General features: G+C 45.6%; 1 protein-coding gene across 2 annotated transcripts in view; it reads left to right on the plus strand.

Moving 5' to 3' along the window:
* CD99L2 (CD99 molecule like 2) overlaps window positions 1–20,712 on the plus strand; it is an 88,277-nt gene that overhangs the window by 47,119 nt on the left and 20,446 nt on the right. For both annotated transcript variants that reach the window (XM_074962604.1, XM_074962605.1), the window contains exons 2-7: window positions 2,417–2,482; window positions 8,359–8,397; window positions 12,434–12,499; window positions 13,483–13,521; window positions 17,860–17,952; window positions 19,914–19,997. In XM_074962604.1, coding sequence (XP_074818705.1) covers window positions 2,417–2,482; window positions 8,359–8,397; window positions 12,434–12,499; window positions 13,483–13,521; window positions 17,860–17,952; window positions 19,914–19,997 — 387 coding nt within the window. The remainder of the gene's footprint in view (window positions 1–2,416; window positions 2,483–8,358; window positions 8,398–12,433; window positions 12,500–13,482; window positions 13,522–17,859; window positions 17,953–19,913; window positions 19,998–20,712) is intronic.

The following is a 20,712-nucleotide window of genomic DNA, read 5'->3' on the forward strand; positions in this document are numbered from 1 at the left end:
GCCCGTGCACGTCGGCGGAAGCACTCTATGTAGAAGTCCAGTCTGCTGTTTCGACCTTCAGGAGGAGTCCACCTAGAATCCTTCTTTTTGTAATGTTGGTAGGCAGGCCTCTGTGGATCATTATGTTGTTCAGAGGTATCTTGGAAATATTCCTTGAGTCGGAGACGTCGAAAATAGGATTCTAGGTCACCACAGAACTGTATCATGTTCGAGGAGGTGGAGGGGCAGAAGGAGAGACCCCAAGATAGGACAGCTGCTTCTGCTGGGCTGAGAGTATAGTTGGATAGGTTAACAATATTGCTGGGTGGGTTGAGGGGACCATTGCTGTGGCCCCTTGTAGCCTATACTCTGTGAGTACCTTTCCCAGACCTGAGGAAGAGCTTGATTTGGCTCGAAAGCTTCTCTCTCTCACCAACAAAAGTTGGTCCAATAAAAGATATTACCTCACCCACCTTCTCTCTCTCTAATGTCCTGGGAACAATGTGGTTATAATACTGCCACCTATAATAATACTGTCAGTTGTAACACATTCTGTGTCCCAGTATGGCAGATCAGTTCTGAAGACTAGTTATTCTTCCTTAACATTCTGGAATTAAAGGTCACATGCTCAAAGGTCTTCAGTTTGCATCATCTGTATACACCACTTTATACACTTGGACTTCAGTGGAATATTCACCTGCTTGAAGTTAGGCATTTGCCTGTATACCTTGATGAATTAGGCCCTCAGTCTCCAGCTGCTCAGTTCCCTGATGTGTTCAGCAATGGATGCTTTCTACTGCTGAAGTACCATTTACTTGGAGTGTGAGAGCATTTCCTGTCTCACACTGCAGAGACTTTATTGATAGAAGGGCAGGGGAGGCACAGGATTTTTTTTTTTTGCGGGGGGGGGGTGAGGAGGGGGGGAAGAGGAGAAATGTGCTGTATCCAGTGGAAGGCGCGGTACAAGCAGGAGCACTGTAGGCTGGGGGCAAGGATGTGGATTGGAGTTTGAGGTTGTATTCCATTCCCCCAGACTAGAGGGCCCTGGTATCAGTTTTCTAAACAAAAGGATTTGTTGATAAGATTCCACTTCATCTGTGGCGTTGTATCTAGTACCTTATTGCACCCTGCCTGTCTCACACGGCTTGCTTTCCACCATAGACATCTCCATTCTCATACAACAAAGGAGGATGTAGTCTGTTCTAATTCATCTATGGACCGATCTAAGAAAAAATAAATCGCCCAAGCAGCAGCATAATACTCTTGAGTGCTTCCCTAGAAGATACAGAAATACAAAGTAACTTAAAAACCATAGACCCTACATTTAAATCGTTCCCTTGTTTGCCAGGTTTACATTTAAATAGATGGTAGGTGAAACAAGATGTGATGTGTGAATAACTGAAATCAGAGCTGAATGGGTTATAATACTTTGTGACCACCGTGTGCAAAAGTTTTTCACTGAAATGCTGATACCTGCTTTCTGATGGACTAGTGCCTTTTCATTGTTATTGTCCTTGTCAGTAAAGCTTTAAATTTATTCATGAAGCAAGCTGGAGCTCAGGTGGCAACAGCTAAATCCATTTAGCAGTAGGAATAAGAGGAAAGCCATTTTAATGTTCTCTTGCAGTGCTGCAGTACTTAGCAAACCCAAAGGATATTAATTACTCAGCATGCTCTGAGATGTAAAAGCATGAATTTATCAAGACAAATGCATTCAGAACTAGGCTAAGTCAACAGTAATTAATGTGATGCAAAAAGACAGAGAAAGGAAGGATTAGTGGACCTACCACATTAGAATAGCATATAGTTTAGGGGCATCATTGGGATATTAAATGATAGGAGATAGCTAAGATGTCGTGAGGCATCCTTAATAAATATACCTTCTGTTTGTCAGGTATACTCTTTGAATATGGGTATGTCCAGAATTTATATTGCCTGGACAGAGTGAATGTTAAGTTGTATGTTTAGCAGGCACAACAGCAAATTTTATTTTTTAATATAAAAACCTTTACTATTTGAATGTACCTTTACGAATGGAGTGGAGAGAGTGTGTGTGTTTTGCACAAACATTATCTAAGCCATTCCAATATTTTTATGGTGTTTAGCAAACATATAATCGTGAGTACATCCACAGATGAGGGGCAACTAGAGAGATGAATTGGTAGGCTCCACTTGACAAATTTAAGTGTAGCATGTATATTTATACCAAATCCATTAGAGCAGACAAATGGAAAATCCAGAGATGACTGCTCTGCAATTTCACAGTCACAGAATTCTGAGAAGGCTGTCGTCTTCTTCATTGTTGGTAATGGGTCAGATTTAAAAATCTCTAAAACTAAAGCAATTTAAGGGAACAAGTCCAGCCATGCTGTATTGAAAGTTGTTTTACAGTGTCAGTGAGTAATGAGTAAAGCCAATGCCAATTCTTTATCTCTAGGATATGGTGATGATTTTGATGACTTCAGTTTAGCGGATGCACTTGATGACAGTCCAACTAAGCGACGTAAGTACAGTTTACAGGAAAAAGCAAATAGCGATTGTGTGTGTAACTACCTGTGTGGATTATACCCAGGTAAAAGATGAGGGGCTTACATGACCCAGTCATCTTTTCCTGGTCAGATCCAGTTTCCTTAATTGTCGACAGCTAAAATAAACATTCCTCCTGTAAAATGTGTTTCTAACCTAGTGTTTCTTAATGTTGTGATGCTGGTTAGCAAGTCACATTGATTTAGCATTCTGACAGCCTATTAGTATTGAATACATGCTTTTGTGTTCCTAATCACTTGTGTTGTCATTCATTCATTCCCATATTTGCCTAGAATGCATTGTGTAATGCTTTTCTCTTCCAGCAGGTGTGAGCACTACTTCTGAGATTGTGATGTTCTGACTCTTACCTTTCTCCATTCTCTGCTTGCCCTCCATGGGTACATGTACACTGCAATTAGAAGCCTGCAGCTGGCCCAGGCCAGCTGACTCAGGCTCATAGGCCTGTTTAATTGCAGTGTAGATATTCAAGCCCCGGCTGCAGCCCAAGCCTGAATGTCTACACTGCAATTAGACAGCCCCATGAGCCAGAGCCCCCTCGGGCCAGCTGCAGATTTTTAATTGGTGTGTAGACATACCCCATGGATGAGACTTTCACAAGACTCTCCCTCTTGCCTGTATTGTTTTGCTTTGACAGTTGATTCCAGGAGCATTTCAGTGGCTAAATACCCTATTTGCAACCACAAAGCAAGCTCCTAGTTAATCCCTTCCTGAAACAACAGGGATTAGGAGATCCTCCCACTTATCCCCAAAGCACTACAGAGACTAGCCCCTCACCTCTTCCCTCCATGAGTGCCACATGGGTTCCTGCAGCCCTGTTAAATGTACACAGCTGTCCTGAGACCTGGGAGAGAAGACGGGTTAGGGGCCACAGCCAAGTGTTTTGGGGAGGGTGGATAGCCAACCAGTTCTGCACCACCCAGATGTGCAGCAGGTGCAGATGCCCTCTTCCTCCTTTGCACACCTGGTCTGCCCTGAGGATTGGCCAGTCCCTCCTGAAGCTGGCATATGCAGTGGGAAGCTGCTACCCTGCCCCCTTTCTGCCATGGCCCCATGATTTTCCCTTGAACAGTAAGTGGCCAGATGTATAATAAAGAATGTATAAATGACTTAATGGTTTAATATTTATCATGGCTAGGTGACATTGCAGAGCCCAGCTGTTTGACACAGCCAGTTCTCTCTTACACAGAATAGGCCTGGGGACAAATTCTGGTCAGTTTTTCACCCATGAACACATGAACAGTGGCTGCATTTGTTGTAGACTATTTATGAATGGCTGGAAGAAGCATTTTGCGCACACGATATGCTGTTCTCCTTTCCTAATTCTGCTTGTTCACAGAGTAGAGGTGTTCAGAAATATTCATACTGCCTTCAACCTCACATTTTCCTCTGCACCTGGCTGATTATTCCTAACCCCCGTGCAACCTTCTGAATTCTGTCCAGATAATTCAGATAGACTTATCTCACAACAAACATCATAAAGCACAAATTATTTTCCTCTGTAAGGATTCCAGATAAAAATATGACCTTGCCCTTCCAAGTCAGTTGCGATGAAACAATGTGACATGACTGGCTCAGTTGCATTGGCATGTCCCATATCATGATGCATAGTGTAAAGGAGTGTCCTGCCAATAGAGTCATTTCATTGCACAACTGTCCACCAGGCAATCTCTAGAGCTGTGGTCCCCAAACTTTTCAGGGTTGTGGCCTCCCTCCCCGCCCAGCCTGGGCCAGGAATGGGGCCATGGCTCATTCTGGGGAGATGCAGACAGTAGTAAGGGGTCTGAGGCTGGGGCTGCAGCTAGGGATGGAGCTGGGGCTAGGAGCAGGGCTAAGGCCAGGACCGGGAACAGAACCATGGCCGGGCTGAGGCTAGGGGTGGGAGCAGAGCCGTGGGGCCAGGCGAAGCTGGAGTAGAACTGGATGGTGCCCCACCACGCCCCACTGAATGTTCCTCCGTGCCCCCCTAGGGGGACGTGCCCCACGGTTTGGGGACCTCTGCTGTAGAGGAGGGTAGTGCTTATTGGGTATAATGAAAACTATTTTTCTAGAACATTGTCACAGAATCCAGGTCTCATTAATTGAAATAGATGATCAACTGCATAATATTACAAAAATGGAAGAGTAGACATATCCAGAATAGAGCAGTGATATTCAGATTTATTTTAATTAGCAGCCAAAGAAAGACTAGCTGATTGCTGTATAGAGCAATTATATGAATTCAAAGAAATTTGGACCCCGTCTCTAGATACAGTTGGATAAAAAAAAGAAGTGTTGAGACGGCTCAAAGCATGAGAGGCCTCCATTCCACGTAACCCCTTTGCCTCTTTCTGTGTCCTTCTTCCCCCCATCTCTCTTTCCCTCCTGGCTATTCATCCATGACTTCTCCTAGTCTATTATTGTGACCTCACCCTAACATGTTATGTCTGTGTGACATTGTCTGGTTTTGTGGCGTTTGGTCTTTGACAAGTTGTAAAATTGCCTAATTGCCTAATTCTGTTGGGTATCCAAATACTGCGTGTACCACAGGAAACATAAGTCATTTACTTTTTGTACTTTTCATTGTATGTTTCTTTATTAAAATCAATAAAAAATTAGTCACCAAAAAAAACACCACTTTCACTCAAGCTTATGCAGCAGTGGGATAGCACTATCCAGTGACAAGTTCTTACCCTATTTATACCATCTCTACAGAGCACTCCAATTGGGCTGCATTCAAAGTACTTTTACTAGCTTAGCACTCTAATATTCTTGATGTAGTTTCATGCCATAGATCTTTTGTACACGAAAAAAAATCTGAACAGACAAAGCTTCCTTCTGTAGATTAAGTTTTTCTTGGGATTCCAAATCCCGTTTAAAAATCCAGTGAGCCATTAGTACCATTGCTAATCAGGATCTAGGGAAAATAACCTATTTTAGTTATTTTTGCTGTATCTCATCATTAAGAGCAGATCACTTCTAAGAGAGGGGATCTTATCTGGCACTTGACAAGGCAAAGAAAACTCATTTATTATTTTTATGTTAAGGTATGGCTTAATATCTTTCATGGCTAGGTGACACTATTGCAGGAGCACAGTGTTTGACAGTGCTAATCCTTAGATACTATTTTACACAGAATAGACGGTTACACAGATTCTGGTCAGTGTTGCCCCAATACAAGTGGTATTCAGTGGAAGCACTTCTGATTTACCCAGAACAGACTCTGGACTATAGTCTTTGCCCTGATAAATAAATACAAGGAACCAATCACAGCATGAAAGGCTGTTGTGTTCCTGATCCTGTCTGCTACTAGGACTTCTCATTTCTTCTCCACGCATTTATGGACACGTTAAGAAAATAAGTCCATATCTAATACCTTAACCAGCATAGATTATTGTACAGCCCTCGGAACACAACTGTGATGAGCCATATTCTCTCCTGGAATGGGTTTGTGTGGCTTCCACTGACCTCAGTAGGAACTGCCTGAATATACAAGAATGTGTCCCATGATGTGCAGAAACTGTAGACCAAGTCCTCAGCTGATGTGAATAGTTTGCTCCTCTGAAGTGAATGGAGCTACACAGATACACACCAGCAGAGGATCTGGCCCACAGAGGAAAAGACCGCTCTACTTTTACCAGAGGCCTCCTTGAAACCCATCAAGATATCCAGAATTCAGGGGTCAATTTTTCCCCCTTTCTGATCAGTGTTCCAGATGGAGCACTTGAAAAAAATCCCCAAGTCCTGAAAACATCTGTACTAGTCCAAGCCAAGGCAAGTTGTCAGATACAAGACTACTACAAAATCATGGCATTCCTATTAATGTGTTGCTTCCCATCACACACACATGCTTTAAAGCAGTGGTTCCCACATTATAGTCCTTAGACCACTGCTGATCCACATATTGGTGATTCAGAGACAGCTAACTGCTCACATGGTGCTGCTTCTGCTAGTTTCCTGTAGCAACGTCACACTAAAGTCAGCTGAAAATACATGAAATATGTCCCTGTTATCACTGTGCCATCTAAACAATCACTCAAGTTGTCGTTATGACTGAGCTTGATCTGGGTTAACTACATTCTCAGGGATGTCAAAAATCCACACCCCTGAGAAGCACAGTAAGCCGACATAAATCCCTGTGTAGACAGCGCTAGATCAACAGAAGAGTTCTTCCATTGACCTAGCTACTGCCTTTTGTGGAGGTGGATTACCTATTCCAACAAGAGAATCCATCCCATTGGCATAGGTGGGGTCTACCCTGAAGCACTCGAGCAGCACAGCTGTGCCACTGTAGTGTTTCAAGTGTAGACAAGCTCTGAGAAGAGGAGGGCAGGTGTTACACTCTGAGAATTGAAAGGGAGGTGGGTCCATGTGGTTGTCAATGGGGTGTGATGTGCCCTGGTGACACCCCATTAAAGATGTGATCCAAGCTATGAAAAGATTTGAAATCCCTTGCTTTACAGCATAAAAACAGATTTCAGGCTCTAGCAGGGCTTATTTTAGCTTCTGCTTTCTTGTACCGGAATTCACATGGGGAAGAAAAAATGCACATAATCTGAATGGGGCGATTTTCAGATCAGATACCCTGTAATCTGCCAGGGCTAGAAATGAATACTTCATCCCACTAGAAAGATGGTGGATAATGAGGTATTAGACCCGTGATCACTGTAAAGTCTTATCACATACTGATTGAGGACTGAATGTAGCAAGCCCTGGGGACCTCTCCCCTGTGTGATTTTCTATCCCTGCAGACCCCTACACAATGACCCCTTAACACCTGCTGCAGGAGAACACTGCTCCAGCCTACAGACTAAACGCTGAGACCTGGAGTGCTGTGGTTCCGGCAGAAGGGAGCGAACCTCCCAAAGTCCCAGGGCTATTAAGTCAAGACATATCTTGAACTGTGTCCTTGGATTTGAACAGATCAAGCAGCAGAAAGCAAGCACCTGAAGAAGGCTAGCTGACTTAAATCATGACACACCATTGGAAATATTGCCAGATCAGAGGCAGAAATTAATAGGAACAGGGTAACCACATCTTTTGTTCATATTTTATTCATACTCAAGGTAACATGGCCCATTACTACTAACAGATATCATCATTGGCTTACAGTATTAACCTCCCCGCACCTCTACACACACACACACACACACTTTGGCCTCTCAGAAATCAATGAAAGATAAATTCTTTCCTTAAAACATAACCATCTGTTACTTGATGTGGTATGGTGCACTGTAGATTTTCTAATGTCATTGATTTGAGAGACCCAAGCAGGTGAGAATAAAACTTATGGCCCCTCCATCTTCTCAGGATGATTATTTGCTTTATGTGCTGGATGAGTCCTGTTGTGTTAGCAGTTGTTTTGCTGAGTCTGTTTGAAGTACATAGTTTGACAGGGAGGGGAGTCAAATTCTGCTCTGTCACACTGGACAGCCGCATGCATTAGGGTAATTGAGGGCAGAATTTGACTATGTGTACAGTGCCATCATTGGTGTGAGCAGCACGTGGGCCCCGATCTTGCACAGGTGCTTAACTGTATATAGTCCAGTTGATTTCAATGGGATTACTCACATGCTTAGAGTTAAGCACCTGCATGAATTTTTGCAGGATCAGGCCTGTGTGAGTTCTGCAAATGAAGTATAAAAGAGAGCGAATACAATGGTTTTCAGTTCATACCGTGATTTAATTGATGTTGAAAAGCATGTGGTTTAAGCATCCTGTAATCTTCCACGTCACATATGGAGTGTAAGCATTCTGTGATGAATAAGCCCTTCTGGTTTATTTCTAAATCATAGTTGACAAATTTCCAGGTGACACTAGTAACTGAGTTTTTTTCCTCTTTCTTTTAAATCACAGCTACTCCCACGTTGCCCAAAAAGCCATCGGGCAGAACAGGTGAGGATCCTTATTGATTTATCATTCAGAGTAATGGGTTGTTTCTCTTGAAAACATTTATGGTGAGCAATGAGTTATTCTCTTACTGTGAAGAACTGGGAAACTTCTGGTTTACTGTTAAGAAAGAACGTGGCTCAGTTTCCCCATACCTCATACTGGCACATGCACATCCACCCACCCATCCCGGGAATGAAGGCATTAATTTCTTTCTTGAAACAAGACAATCGGTGGAGTTAAGGTGAGAAAGTCACCTAAAGCATGAATGAATTATCAAAAACTAAAATTACTATAAGAGTAATTAATGCAAATCTGTAGACAGTTAAATAGGTGTGCGGAAGTACTGCTCCCTGGGGGAAATTGCATATACTGGTTTTGCCTGGGATCAAGAGGCCCTGAAAACCAAGAATTGAGAGTGGTATGAAGTGGTCTGTCTGATATAGGGCAGTATCACTCTCATCTGAAGCAAGAACCAACAGGACATAGTAACCAAGAGGGACGGACGCTCCTGAAAGGGTTTGAAGGACTTTGAAACCTACCAGGAGCTCTGTGTAGAAGATGGGGACACCTGGTAAGACAGGCACACATAAGCTGTTCATGGTTTCCAAGATAGAGAAAACCTATAATTCTTTTGGCTCTGACTAAATCCTTTGCCTATGAAGGCTGGCTGGTCACTGGTGAGCCATATCATAGCTTCTGGGAACGGAAGGTGCTGAGCTAAATTTGGACTTGCTAAGGTGCGCACAGCTTCAGGAGGAAATTGCAGCATAAATCTAGTGTCTGAAAAGAGGGGAATGCCTGTTCCTACCCAAAGAAAGGTGGTGGCTAAAGGCCTGAGACCTGAATGGGGCATCCGCAAAGAGGCCATGAAGGGATCAGCAGTACAGTTACTTTGGGATCTGTGACATATATGGTGGTAGAAGTGGGATCAAGGACAGTGGTGAATTTCCAGTAAGTGCCAACAGCCCCGACAGCAAGTACCGTTGAAGGAAAAAGCACAGAGTGTCCCATAGCCTATTGAGGATAGGAATAGGGAGAGACAAATAGAAAAGGTTAGGTGTGAACAGTTGAAGAAAGGTCAGCTGGTTGAGACATGCAGAGACACACAGCTAAACTCTCAGGAGCAGGGCAACTAGCTGTGCCTTAGAAGACCAGAAAAGGAGTTATGATCCAGGACTATGAGGGACACCCAGATCACTGACAGAGTCCAGCAGGCCCAGGAAGTCGTGGAGACACCACTGTAGTTGGAATAAGGCAAGACAAAAGAGGCAACTTCTGGTTTACAGGTGGAGGAGGTGAGGTTACAGTTGGAGGGAGATAAACTGGGCTTTGAAGTCCAGCAGTTTGCAGACTGCAAGAAGCAACGATAGCATGAGGAGAAACAGGGCTAGCATGAGCAAGAAGAGAAGGACAAGCCGCAGCAGAGAGGAAAAAGTGGAGAAGAATGGGCCTGGAAACCCCTGATCCAGTGAGTGGAGCCAGACCCCACATACTTGGTCCTACCGGTGGCAGATTTTGAGGGAATGTCTGAACTGCAATTTTTAGCCCTGTGGCACAGTCTCAGAACCCAGGTCAGGTGACTCAGGCACAAGGGGCTCAGCCTGCCGGGCTGAAAAATCGCAGCATACACATTCAAGATAGGGCTAGAGCCTCAGTTTGAGACCCACCCCACTTGCGTGGTTCCAGAGCTGGGGCTGCAGCCTGACCGCAAACATCTGTACTGCAATTTTCATCCCCACAGTCGAAGCCAGAGGCACCGGAGCTGGGCCAGCCGCAGCCACGCCCCTGGTTTTTTATTGCAGTAGAGACGTACCCCAACGTCTTATCTTATTTTAGATAAGAGGTTGACATGAATTTATTTTTAAATGCTCTTGAAATTGGATGTGAATTGAACATGGCGATGAAGGAAGTTTTTGGGAATTCAGAAAAAAAAGAGGGTATGAACTGTGCTGATATTGCAACCCAAATTAGGATGTATATAAGAAAATGGGAGCTAGTTGGGGAATTAGCACAGCTGGTGAAGTTTATGAGTTAATGAGTTTGGAACAGTTCTATAAACTCTGCTCCCTGGACCTGAAATCATGGTTAATAGACAAAAATCCTAGAGAAGTATGTGTAGGTGAGAAACTGGCTGATCATGTGACTAGATGGCCTGGGTTTAATTAAAAAAAAAAAAAATCTAACAGGGAGGGAATGGGACCAGGGAAAAGGGGTCAGGGTCAAGCAGCAACCCACCCCCACCTGGGAGACCTCCTCGAGTGGGAGGAAGGCCACCTCAGAAGGACCCCAAGGTGAGTGGGGGAAAAGCATTGAGTCACCTCCTCCAGGATTGCCCAATGCACCCAGTGAGGCCCAGTGTGGTCCTGGAAAAGCCACTGGTAGTTAAACCTTGCAGATAACTGTGTGGCTGAGGGCTTGTCTACATGGCCCTGCAGTGCAGCCTACGGGGATGTGAATTGCAGCATGCACTGAAGCCTTGCACTGTATCTGCCCTGCATAGATCCTGCGAGCATGAACTAAAGGTACCGAGTTCACGTTAATATAGTCCTGTTTCAGACAAGCCCCTTGAGGGAAGGAGTCACACAGAGTCCTATTCTCCTCGGTGCAGATCCATTGGGTTCCCAGTGGGAGCGAAACTTGGTGGGAGTTAATGGAGAGACATTGATGGGATGGAGAGATTCTGGAACAGAGAGCATGGCGTTAAACCCTGTGTAGCAAAACCGCATCACAGGCTGAAAGGGTGACCATTCCTGGTGTGAAGCCCTTTGCACTGCCTGCAGCCCAGATTTCGGTGCAGACACAGGAAGGGGCAGGAGTGCTGTTGGTTGGGATCCTGAATGAAACACCTTTTGACGTACTTTTTGGAAGTTAGGTTATGGCTTTAGAACCCATCCAGCTTTCTCCTGGGATGGCAGAGTGTCTGAATGTGACCCGTACAATTCACTAGGAATGTACGTAAGAATGTGTATGAAATCATCAGCCAGAGTGCAAACAGAGTAGCTGACAGGGAGAAGGGTGGGCGTGGTGGGGGTTAGTCACCTTCCTCCTGCCTATAACAAAGGGAAAGCAGGGTTAAGCTCAGGTTCCCAGTGTATGAAAACAGATACCTGGAGGAGACGAGGCCACTGCCCATTCCCACTAAGAGATGAGTCTTACTGACTGCCTGAGTCCTGTCCCCCAGGCTAGGGAGGGAGGGTAGCCCTTTGCCCGCCCACACCAAGGAAGTTGAGGCAGCGCATAGCATAGTTGTGACTGAGTCCCCAGCTGCAACAAGGGAAACTGAGGCAGTTAAGGAGCACCTCCAAAGCAATGATACCTACTCCAGGATGGGAAGCACCCAAGTAAAGCACACCACAGCTGCTTGGGAGATTGCAGAGGTGACTACAGTCAGGAAGGGGAGAAAGCGAGTTATTCTCTCCCATCTGTAACCCCCGATGGGCTGCGAGAATGTGAATGAACAGGATGGGAGAGGAATCGCCACCCACCTAGTCTCTGCATTTGGCAAACTAAAGGCAAACCTAGTGGGGCATGGGGTCAGGCTCTGCCTTCTCCCCCACAGAGAGCTGGAGGTGATGCCATGGGTCCGGAGTCCCTGTCCTACAGGGAGGTTGGGCATAGAAAGGAATTTGGCTCTGGGGAGGGTTGAAGATTCTGGCTTGCGAAAAGTTTGGGGTCCCTCAGTGGCTAAAAGCACTGCATGGTTAAAAAGCAGCTTTGTGAGGAGCCAGGCCTATCTGACCAGGGAGTTACTTCCTATAATTCCCCAGTGGGGGAACCTCCAAGGCACCACCAGGGCAGCCAACCCCTTGAGGAACAAAGGATTGCCATCTTCAGTTCATAGACGCCAGATGAGAGGTGAGAGTGGAAGTTCTGGGATGACAGGAGTAAGCATGAGCAAATGAGAGCTCTCCCTGGAAATGCACCTAGGAGATTCTGAAGGGGAAAAATAGATGGGTCGGATGTCAAATGGCTCTGTACTGCTTAATGACCCGTACGTCAGGCATAACTAGTAAAGCCAATACCACTTCTTTGTCTGTAGGATATGGGGATGGTTTGGATGATTTCAGTTTGTCAGATGCACTGGATGACCTTCCCACCAAGCGATGTAAGTAACGTTTTGACAGGAAAATCACGATGAGTGGGAGGTGGTCAAAATGTCAGATACTATGATTCTTCATTTTGTCCAAGACTGGTGTGTCCATGATTTAATAAACTCAGCTGCAGCTCCTGCACAACAGGGCTGGGCCAGCTTCCCACTCTGGGCATGGTGACCTGGCAGATGGGGTCACAGCACCATTCAGGTTTGGCCCACCTGCCCTTCTGTTATTAGGGTGAAGGGGTGGCCAGGCCAAATTTGAGTGAGTGTTGCCGAGAGCCCATATGCCAGGTCACACCACCACTCACTCAAATATGGCCTGGCGGCTGGCTCCCCTCTTCCCTTTCCCTGCATGCCATGACAGAGGGGTGCCCAGGCCAAACCTGAGTGACACCACGACCTCACGATTCCTGGAGTGGAGAGCCAGGCTTAGCCCTGTGGGACAGGAGCCGGCTTTGCAGGGTGGCGCGGGGTGGGCTTACTGTTAGCAGTTGATTTGCCTAGTCTCTGTTTGAAGTACATGGTTTGACAGGGGATCAAATTCCGCTCTCTGCTACAGTGGACAGCAGCATGCATTAGGGTAATTGAGGGCAGAATTTGACTGTGTGCATGCAATGCTATCATTGGTGTGAACAGCACGTGGGCCCCGATCTTGCACAGGTGCTTAACTGTACATAGTCCAGTTGATTTCAGTGGGATTATTCACATGCTTAGAGTTAAGCACCTGCATGAATTTTTGCAGGATCAGAGCCTGAGTGAGGTCTGCAAATGAAGTATAAAAGAGAGCTAATACAATGGTTTTCAGTTCATACCATGATTTAATTAATGTTGAAAAGCACGTGGTTTAAGCATCCTGTAATCTTCCACATCACACATGGGGTGTAAGGATCCTGTGATGAATAAGCTGTTGTAGTTTATTTCTAAGTTATAGTTGACAAATTTCCAAGTAACCCTAGTAACTAAGTTTTTCCCCTCTTTCTTTAAAATCACAGCTCCTCCCAAGTTGCCCAAAAAGCCATCGGGCAGAACAGGTGAGGATCCTTATTGATTTATCATTCAAACAAAATAATGAAAACATTCATGTTAACCAATGGGTTAATTCGCTGCTGTGGAGAACTAGGAAACCTCAGATTTATTTTTTATGAAAGAATACGTGACTCAGTTTCCCCATACCTTGTACCACTCTCTGGGTGAAATTGCATATACTTGAGTGGATTCAAGGGGCCTAGCAAGCAAAGAACTGAGAGTGGTAGGAGGTAGCTGGTCTTACATAGAGGAGGGTCAAACCAGGAACTGACAGGGGCTCCAGGTGGAAGATGGGGGTCATCTGGTAAGCCATGTGAATAAGCTGTTTGTTTTTAAGGTATGTTTTCTCTGTATTGCTGTTGGTTCTGAATAAGTCCTTTGCTTTATGAAGGCTGGGTGGTTGCTGGGCACCCGCTTCTAGTCTCTGCAGGAGAACAGGACTGTAAGTGCTGCCCTAAGTTCAGACTTGCTAAGGGCATGGCTACACTGGAAACTTCAAAGTGCTGTCGCGGGAACGCTCCTGTGGCAGCGCTTTGAAGTGTGAGTGTGGTCGCGCGTGAGCGCTGGGAGAGAGCTCTCCCAGCACTCCTGGTAATCCACCTCTACAAGGGGATTAGCTCAGAGCGCTGGCAGCACGGCTCCCAGTGCTCGGAGCCTGTCTACGCTAACGCTTTAAAGTGCTTAGACTTGCTGCGCTCATGGGGGTGATTTTTCACACCTCTGAGCCAGCAAGTTAGAGCGCTATAAAATGTAAGTGTAGACAAGCCCTTAGATGATCAGAGGGAGCAGCAGGAGGAAATTGCAGCCGAAATCCTCAATCTGGAGGGAAAGAGATGGACCTGTTCCTGTCTCAGGCTAGAGGCCTGATATCTGAGTCCCCCTCAAGCAAGCCAGGAAGGGGGTCAGAGTTGCAGTTACCACAGGAACTGTGCACATACAAGAGATGTGCCCCAAGCCCTGTGCACATGACAGGAACTACCACATTCAGAGGCTTCAGTGACTTGTTACATTAACACATCAAGACTAGAATTACCAAGGGTTTAGAAGAGCTGTGCTAGCAGGACGCTGTTCTGTTATCTGTGTTCTCTTAGCACCTGCAAGCCCTAGTCCTGGCCCAGGACCCCACAGTGTGGTGCTGCACAAACACAGAACATGCAAGCTCTTTGGGCAGGGACTGTGTAATGTACAGTGCAATAGATGCCATTTTTCAAAACTGTTCTAAGCTTTTTTGAAATCTGCTTCTGTAGCACAGGATGGACGTGTGGGCAAGGCTCTGGGTTGGGACTCAGGAAATCTAGGTTCAGTTCCCAGCCCTTCTGCTGATTCCTTTGTGACCTTGGGCAAGTCTCTCAACTGTTTTGTGCCTTTGTTTCCACAGTAATAATGCCCTACTGCCTCATATGTTCCTGCTCGAAGAATGGCAGCCGCTTTCTTTCCTTCCGTGTGTAAACACAACAAACTATTCTCAGTTTCATTTTTCTTGTACGTGTTTCTGATCATCCCTGACACAGGAAATCTCTGTTGAAACAGTGTAGTTCTAACTAGCTGTGAGGAGACACTTCCCCCACTCTGTGCCTTTTCAAATGCCCTTGCTGTTTAGATACAGACACATTTGAGCGTCTGCTCAGGACCCATTTGAGGAAACTTGCTTGGTTTCATAATGAAGTGAAAGTTTTACCATCTGCAAGTTCTCCAGCTCAATTCCAGCCAAATGTCAGCTGAAATGTAGACGGGCCAGTTGAGTAACAGCTCAGCCCGTCGGCTTGAAATAAACTGCAGCAAGCGAGAGAGCTCCAGAAACGAACACACTCACTAGCCAAAGCAAACCCAACCTAACCCTTTGGCCAATATGGCTTTCATTAGGAATGCCAGGAAGACCCAGGTGGAAACAACGTCATGTAACATCTGCTGAGTGTTAACTATATTTCTGAGCTTCAAGAACAACTCCAGCAGAATAAAGAGATTAAACTTTGTGATGGGGGACATCAAAACTATCGGAATGAAAAATTGTGAGCCAGCTCCTTCCCTCCATTCTGGTGGTGCAAAGGAGTGGGAAAGCTAGCGTAACTGGCCATCTAGTGGTTCCCCCAGGATGAGGGAATCGTGGGAAAGCAACATAGCTGACTCCTATGTCCCCCTGTGGAACGGGTATGTTGGGGCGTGGTCTGAGCTCTGGCAAGCCTTGGAAGCCCAGACAGACTTCTGGCAGCCATAGCCCCTGACGCTGCTCTAAGATATATCAGGGTCAGGGCTAGCACAGGTGGAGGATCAGGAAGCCAGAAGCCATTGCTCCTGCTCAGTTTCATTCTCCTCTATTCAAAATAAAGGAGGAACAAAAAGCCAGAAGAGAACTACACCATAAGCTAGTACCCAACAAAAGCCAACCACTGCGTAGAGGGGAACAATTCAGCTGCATTTAACTGTTCGTGAGCAAAGAGATATACAGGGAGAACAAGATTATTTGAGCATAAGCTTTCGTGAGCTACAGCTCACTTCATCAGATGCACAAGGCGTGTATTAATGGGAAATGGGAGGAGAAGGTTCAGAAGCTCACAATAGCCAGCTCAGATACCACAGTGATAGGCACCTTACAAGAACCTAGATAGACAGTTATCACTGGTCCCTGCCTATGATCCAGCACCAGTCCTGGCATGCATAATAAATACATGCATGATCCAGAAATGTCACACCATGTTCCATTTTTCAAAGTCAGTAAGTTTTCCACATTAGAAAAAGACACCATGGTGTGAAATCCTGGCCCCATTGAAGTAAATGGCAAAAGTCCCATTAATTTCAATGTGGCTAGGATTTGACCCCATAAATCCACGTGGTTTTGGTCAGTGGATGCAGGTGCAGGGTTGGTAGTAAGGAGCAGTCTGCCAACTTTATTTTGATATGTGGCAGGGAACTGCTAGTTGCATGGTAGGATTTGCGTTTAGCAGACTGACTAGCATTCAGCTGACAGTTCACATCTGGCTTTCCCATACAGTGCACTTCTGTAAATAGCAATTGCACTGTAGATAAGAACTATGAACACTGGGATTTAGCCAGCTGTATATCTCAACATGCCTTTAACATGAGGACACGGGGTGCCTGCTCTGGATTCCGTCCCTGGTGAGAGAAGTCTAATTCAAGATGCCTCGCTGAGAACTTGAACTCGTCTCTTTTGCCCCAGAACATTTTTTAAAAAAATATTCTTATTCAATTGGTGTCATTTCTTGTTCTGACCTGAGTCTTTCCAGTTTCCATGTCTAGCTTCCACATGCTTTTCCTGCTGTGAAATTGCTCACACAGCCAAGGTTCTTAGCACTGTTCCAGAAGCTAGATGGGCATTTACAACTAATTTCCTTTAGTGAGCTCTGCCCTTCAGAGATTCCCTCAGAACACAGCCTGGCAGATGTGCCAAGGCACTTCATGTTCTTGGGCAGCCCTCCCTTTAAAGTGCCATTTCCATTCTCCGGCTTGTCCTGTGCTCTGAGCTTTCTCTAGTTGATTAGATTCTGAAATCCCTTTCTGTCCTCACTCCAATTTGATAACATGTAACTTGCTCAACCCTAGACGGGGAGGGGGGGGAGAACAACACACACACACACCACGTTTCTGGCTCTAATGAGCAAGATGGCTCTATTCTAAAGAAAGCCCTTTTCTGGGAAAGCATGCAGTTAAGTTATTCCTTGTATTGCATTTCCGGTATTGCCTTGACAACTGCAAGCATTTTCCTTAACACTTCTCACAGCATTGTGTGTCCATTGTAAGAGACCATCGGTGGGAGGAAGGGGACAACCCTCCCCCCATTGCAGTACAATGGGTCCAGGACACACAAAAGGTCCAGATCTAGGATAAAGTGGCAAATTAGGTTGTAGTCAGTTTAATCTGAAAGTTTTGCAATGGGATTGTATTCTAACAAGCAGAGCTCTGGGGTATCTAGACACCTTTTCTCAGCTGACCTATTGTGAATGTTTGTATCTTACTGATTAAGACACACTGATCTCTGTGTACAATTTCTCTGTGTGAGACATGACAAGGCAGCCATGAGCCCATGTTTCCCAGCAGGCACTACAGGTAATTGTTCTAATGCTTCTAATGCTGCCTTTAAGAAAGGGAATTAAGGCTGCAGAGCTCCTGGGAGGTTGGCCACAGGAGTGGGCCACATGTGCGCTCAGGGCCATTGATAAGGTTCTGCAGATAATAGATCTGCACAGTGCATGCTCTTCACGTTGATGTTGAATGGTTTGCATCGCCTGCCTGGTGCAGTCACAGAAAGCTTTTCAACAGCAGAGTCATGCTGACAGAATCATGCTGTTTACACAATGGTGAGATTTGTTTTTTCCTTTTAAAAATAGGGGACTTCGATTTATCTGACTACTTTGACACCCCAGTGGAGACTACAACAAAACCAGGAAAGGCAACCACTAAACCCTATCCAAAGAAGCCAGGTAATACCGCATTCCCTGAGGCACTGTAGGAATGCACACAGACCATCCCACTGCCCAAGATTCCTCTCTGGGATGTGAATGAAGGAAACTGCTTGTCAGTGTAACCATAAGAAGCATTGCCTAGTGTTTTGAGCACAGGACTCAGAGCAAGGAGACCTGGCTCGCACAAACACTTATTGTGTTATCACTTAATCTGTAAAATGCTGGCATTAGAGTCCTACCTAGAAGGGGGATGGAGACTTAGTTTTAGTGTCTGTACAGTGCTTTGGGGCCATGACTGAGTCCTTCCTGGCTATTAAAACACCCTTACAAGAGAGATTTAGTAATGCACAATATTAACCATTGGATAATTTTTTTAACTAAGTGTGGTAGTCCCTCCTCATTGGGCAGAAGATAATGGATATTCCAGCACTGAATGCAACTCACATTGGAATCTAATCTCTACTGATGGAGTGCCCATGTACTATAATCATCATCATCCTCTGGGTGACAAAAGTGCACAGTACAGTAACTCCTCACTTAAAGTCGTCCTGGTTAACATTGTTACGTTGCTGATCAATTAGAGAACACACTCGTTTAAAGTTGCGCAATGCTCCCTTATAACGCTGTTTGGCAGCCGCCTGTTTTGTCCACTGCTTGCAGAAAAATCAGCCCGTTGGAGCTAGCTGGTGGGGGCTTGGAACCAGGGTGGACCGGCAGCCCCCCTAAGTTCCCTGTGGGGCAGCCGCCCAGCAGGCTATCAATTGCTGGGCAGTTCAGCTGTTCCTCTCCCCTCTGCCGTGTGCTGCTCCTGCCCTCTGCCTTGGAGCTGCTCCCCGAGCCTCCTGCTTGTTGTGCAGCCGGGGGGGGGGGGGGAAAGAAGGGTGCTAATGTCAGGATGTTCCCCTCCCCCCTGTCCCCCATTTATCCCATCTCCATAGAGCGGGGTGGGAGGGACATGACAGGGCTCAGGACGGAGGGAGCTTGCTGGCAGCAGTTGCTGTCTCAACTTGCTGATCTACTTAAAAGGGCAGTGTACTTAGAGTGGGGTGAGCGTACTTAAAGGGGCAATGCGGGTGTCTCTCTCTCACACACACGGTGTATGTCTGTCTCTCTCTGCCATGCTGTCTCCCCTCCCTCCATTCGTGCTGCCTTGTAGAGTGTGAGGCTACATTAACAACAATGTGTTAACCCTTGAGGGCTCAGCTGAGTTCATCATTTAGCAGAAAGGCATTCCCTGGGAAATATCCCACCTTCTGACTCTGCCACCTCAACCAAGCTTCACAATCATCATTGCTGTGTACAGTATTAAATTGTTATATATATATATTCACACACACACACACACACACACACACACAGAGTATGTGTGTGTGTGTGTGTGTGTATAAGTTTTAAATAAATAAAATATAGTCTTTTGTCTGGCAAAAAATAACCCTCCCCTATTTACATTAATTCTTATGGGGAAATTGGATTCTCTTAACATTGTTTTGCTTAAAGTAGCATTTTTCCAGAACATAACTACAACGTTAAGTGAGGAGATACTGAATTGCTAATGAGCCAAACTCCTCTGGAGTTTAAAACGAGCCTCCCTTACCCATTCCCAGAATTCATAGAAGGAGCGATGTATGCAACAACAACAATTCTGTGATACTCAGCAGTGTCCTCAGACTTTAGCAATTACAGCCATCATGGCATGTGTTCTAATAGACATACGTACCAGTGTGTTCTGTGCAGATGGGTACTTGAACGTAGCTCTGCAGAACGGATTGCAGGGAGGAGTGTCTGCTAATCTCAGGTGAGCAAACCCCAGAGCACTAGAGCTATGGGAGGGTCCTAACTTTGTAGCACAGGCCCATGGATTGTACTAGCACCTCTCTCCCCCAGTCTGATGTGCTGGAGCTACAAAGGCCTGCTAGGGTATCTTCTTATAGCCTGGTAGGCTTTTGTAATGTAACTTTGTTGTGGTCTTGTTCCTTCAGATGATATTAGTTTATGGGATGTGATCCACACCACCACAACCAAGAAGCCAAAAACCACCAAGGCCCCACCCAAAAAGAATCCAGGTAAGTGCTAGTTCTTGAGTGGTACATGGGGCATCAAGAGCTAGTTCCAAAGGAGGAGAAGCTAGCAGTGCACAAACTGGAGAAATGGTGGAAGCCACAACCTCTCCCAGCAATCACCTTCCGCCTCACTTATACCCAGCCCCTTTTATTTTCATCCTACTTTTATTTTGTTCACTCAGTAGTCCTGGAAAGTAGGGGGTCTGATGTATCCACCTTTACCCCATGGACACACTGAGCTGGTCCTGGCTGGGTAGCTCAAGCAGCACTTCTCTGGTAGCACCAGCTACTTTGGAAGAGTTACTTTGCATTTTAAAACAAAACTAACAAATTGTGTATAGCCCTGACTGCTGTGAAGAAAACATTCCAGACGTAAAGCAATGAAGTGCTGTTTCAGGTGCCCCACTGAAGTCAATGGAGACGTCAGTGGAGTTGTACCTGGTTACTCCAGCAGTGAATTTAGTTCCAAGATTCTAGACAGATAATCTGAAACATTATTGTCGCTGAGACTTTCTCCCATGCATTTCAATGAGGTGTTGACTCTGGAACCTAATGGACACCAAGCACTATTTCTTAGCCAATCATTTTGCCAGGCGATGTGGGCAGAGTTTTGGTGATTTTAAATCTTGCTGTGCTTTGAGAGAGCAATCTTACTTTCCCGCCAGTGAAAGAGTCAAGAAATTCAATTAGCTCAGTTACATTTGTGCAGTAGTCATTT

Source organism: Natator depressus, chromosome 9 (genome assembly GCF_965152275.1).
Source record: "Natator depressus isolate rNatDep1 chromosome 9, rNatDep2.hap1, whole genome shotgun sequence".
NCBI classification, from domain to species: domain Eukaryota; kingdom Metazoa; phylum Chordata; order Testudines; family Cheloniidae; genus Natator; species Natator depressus.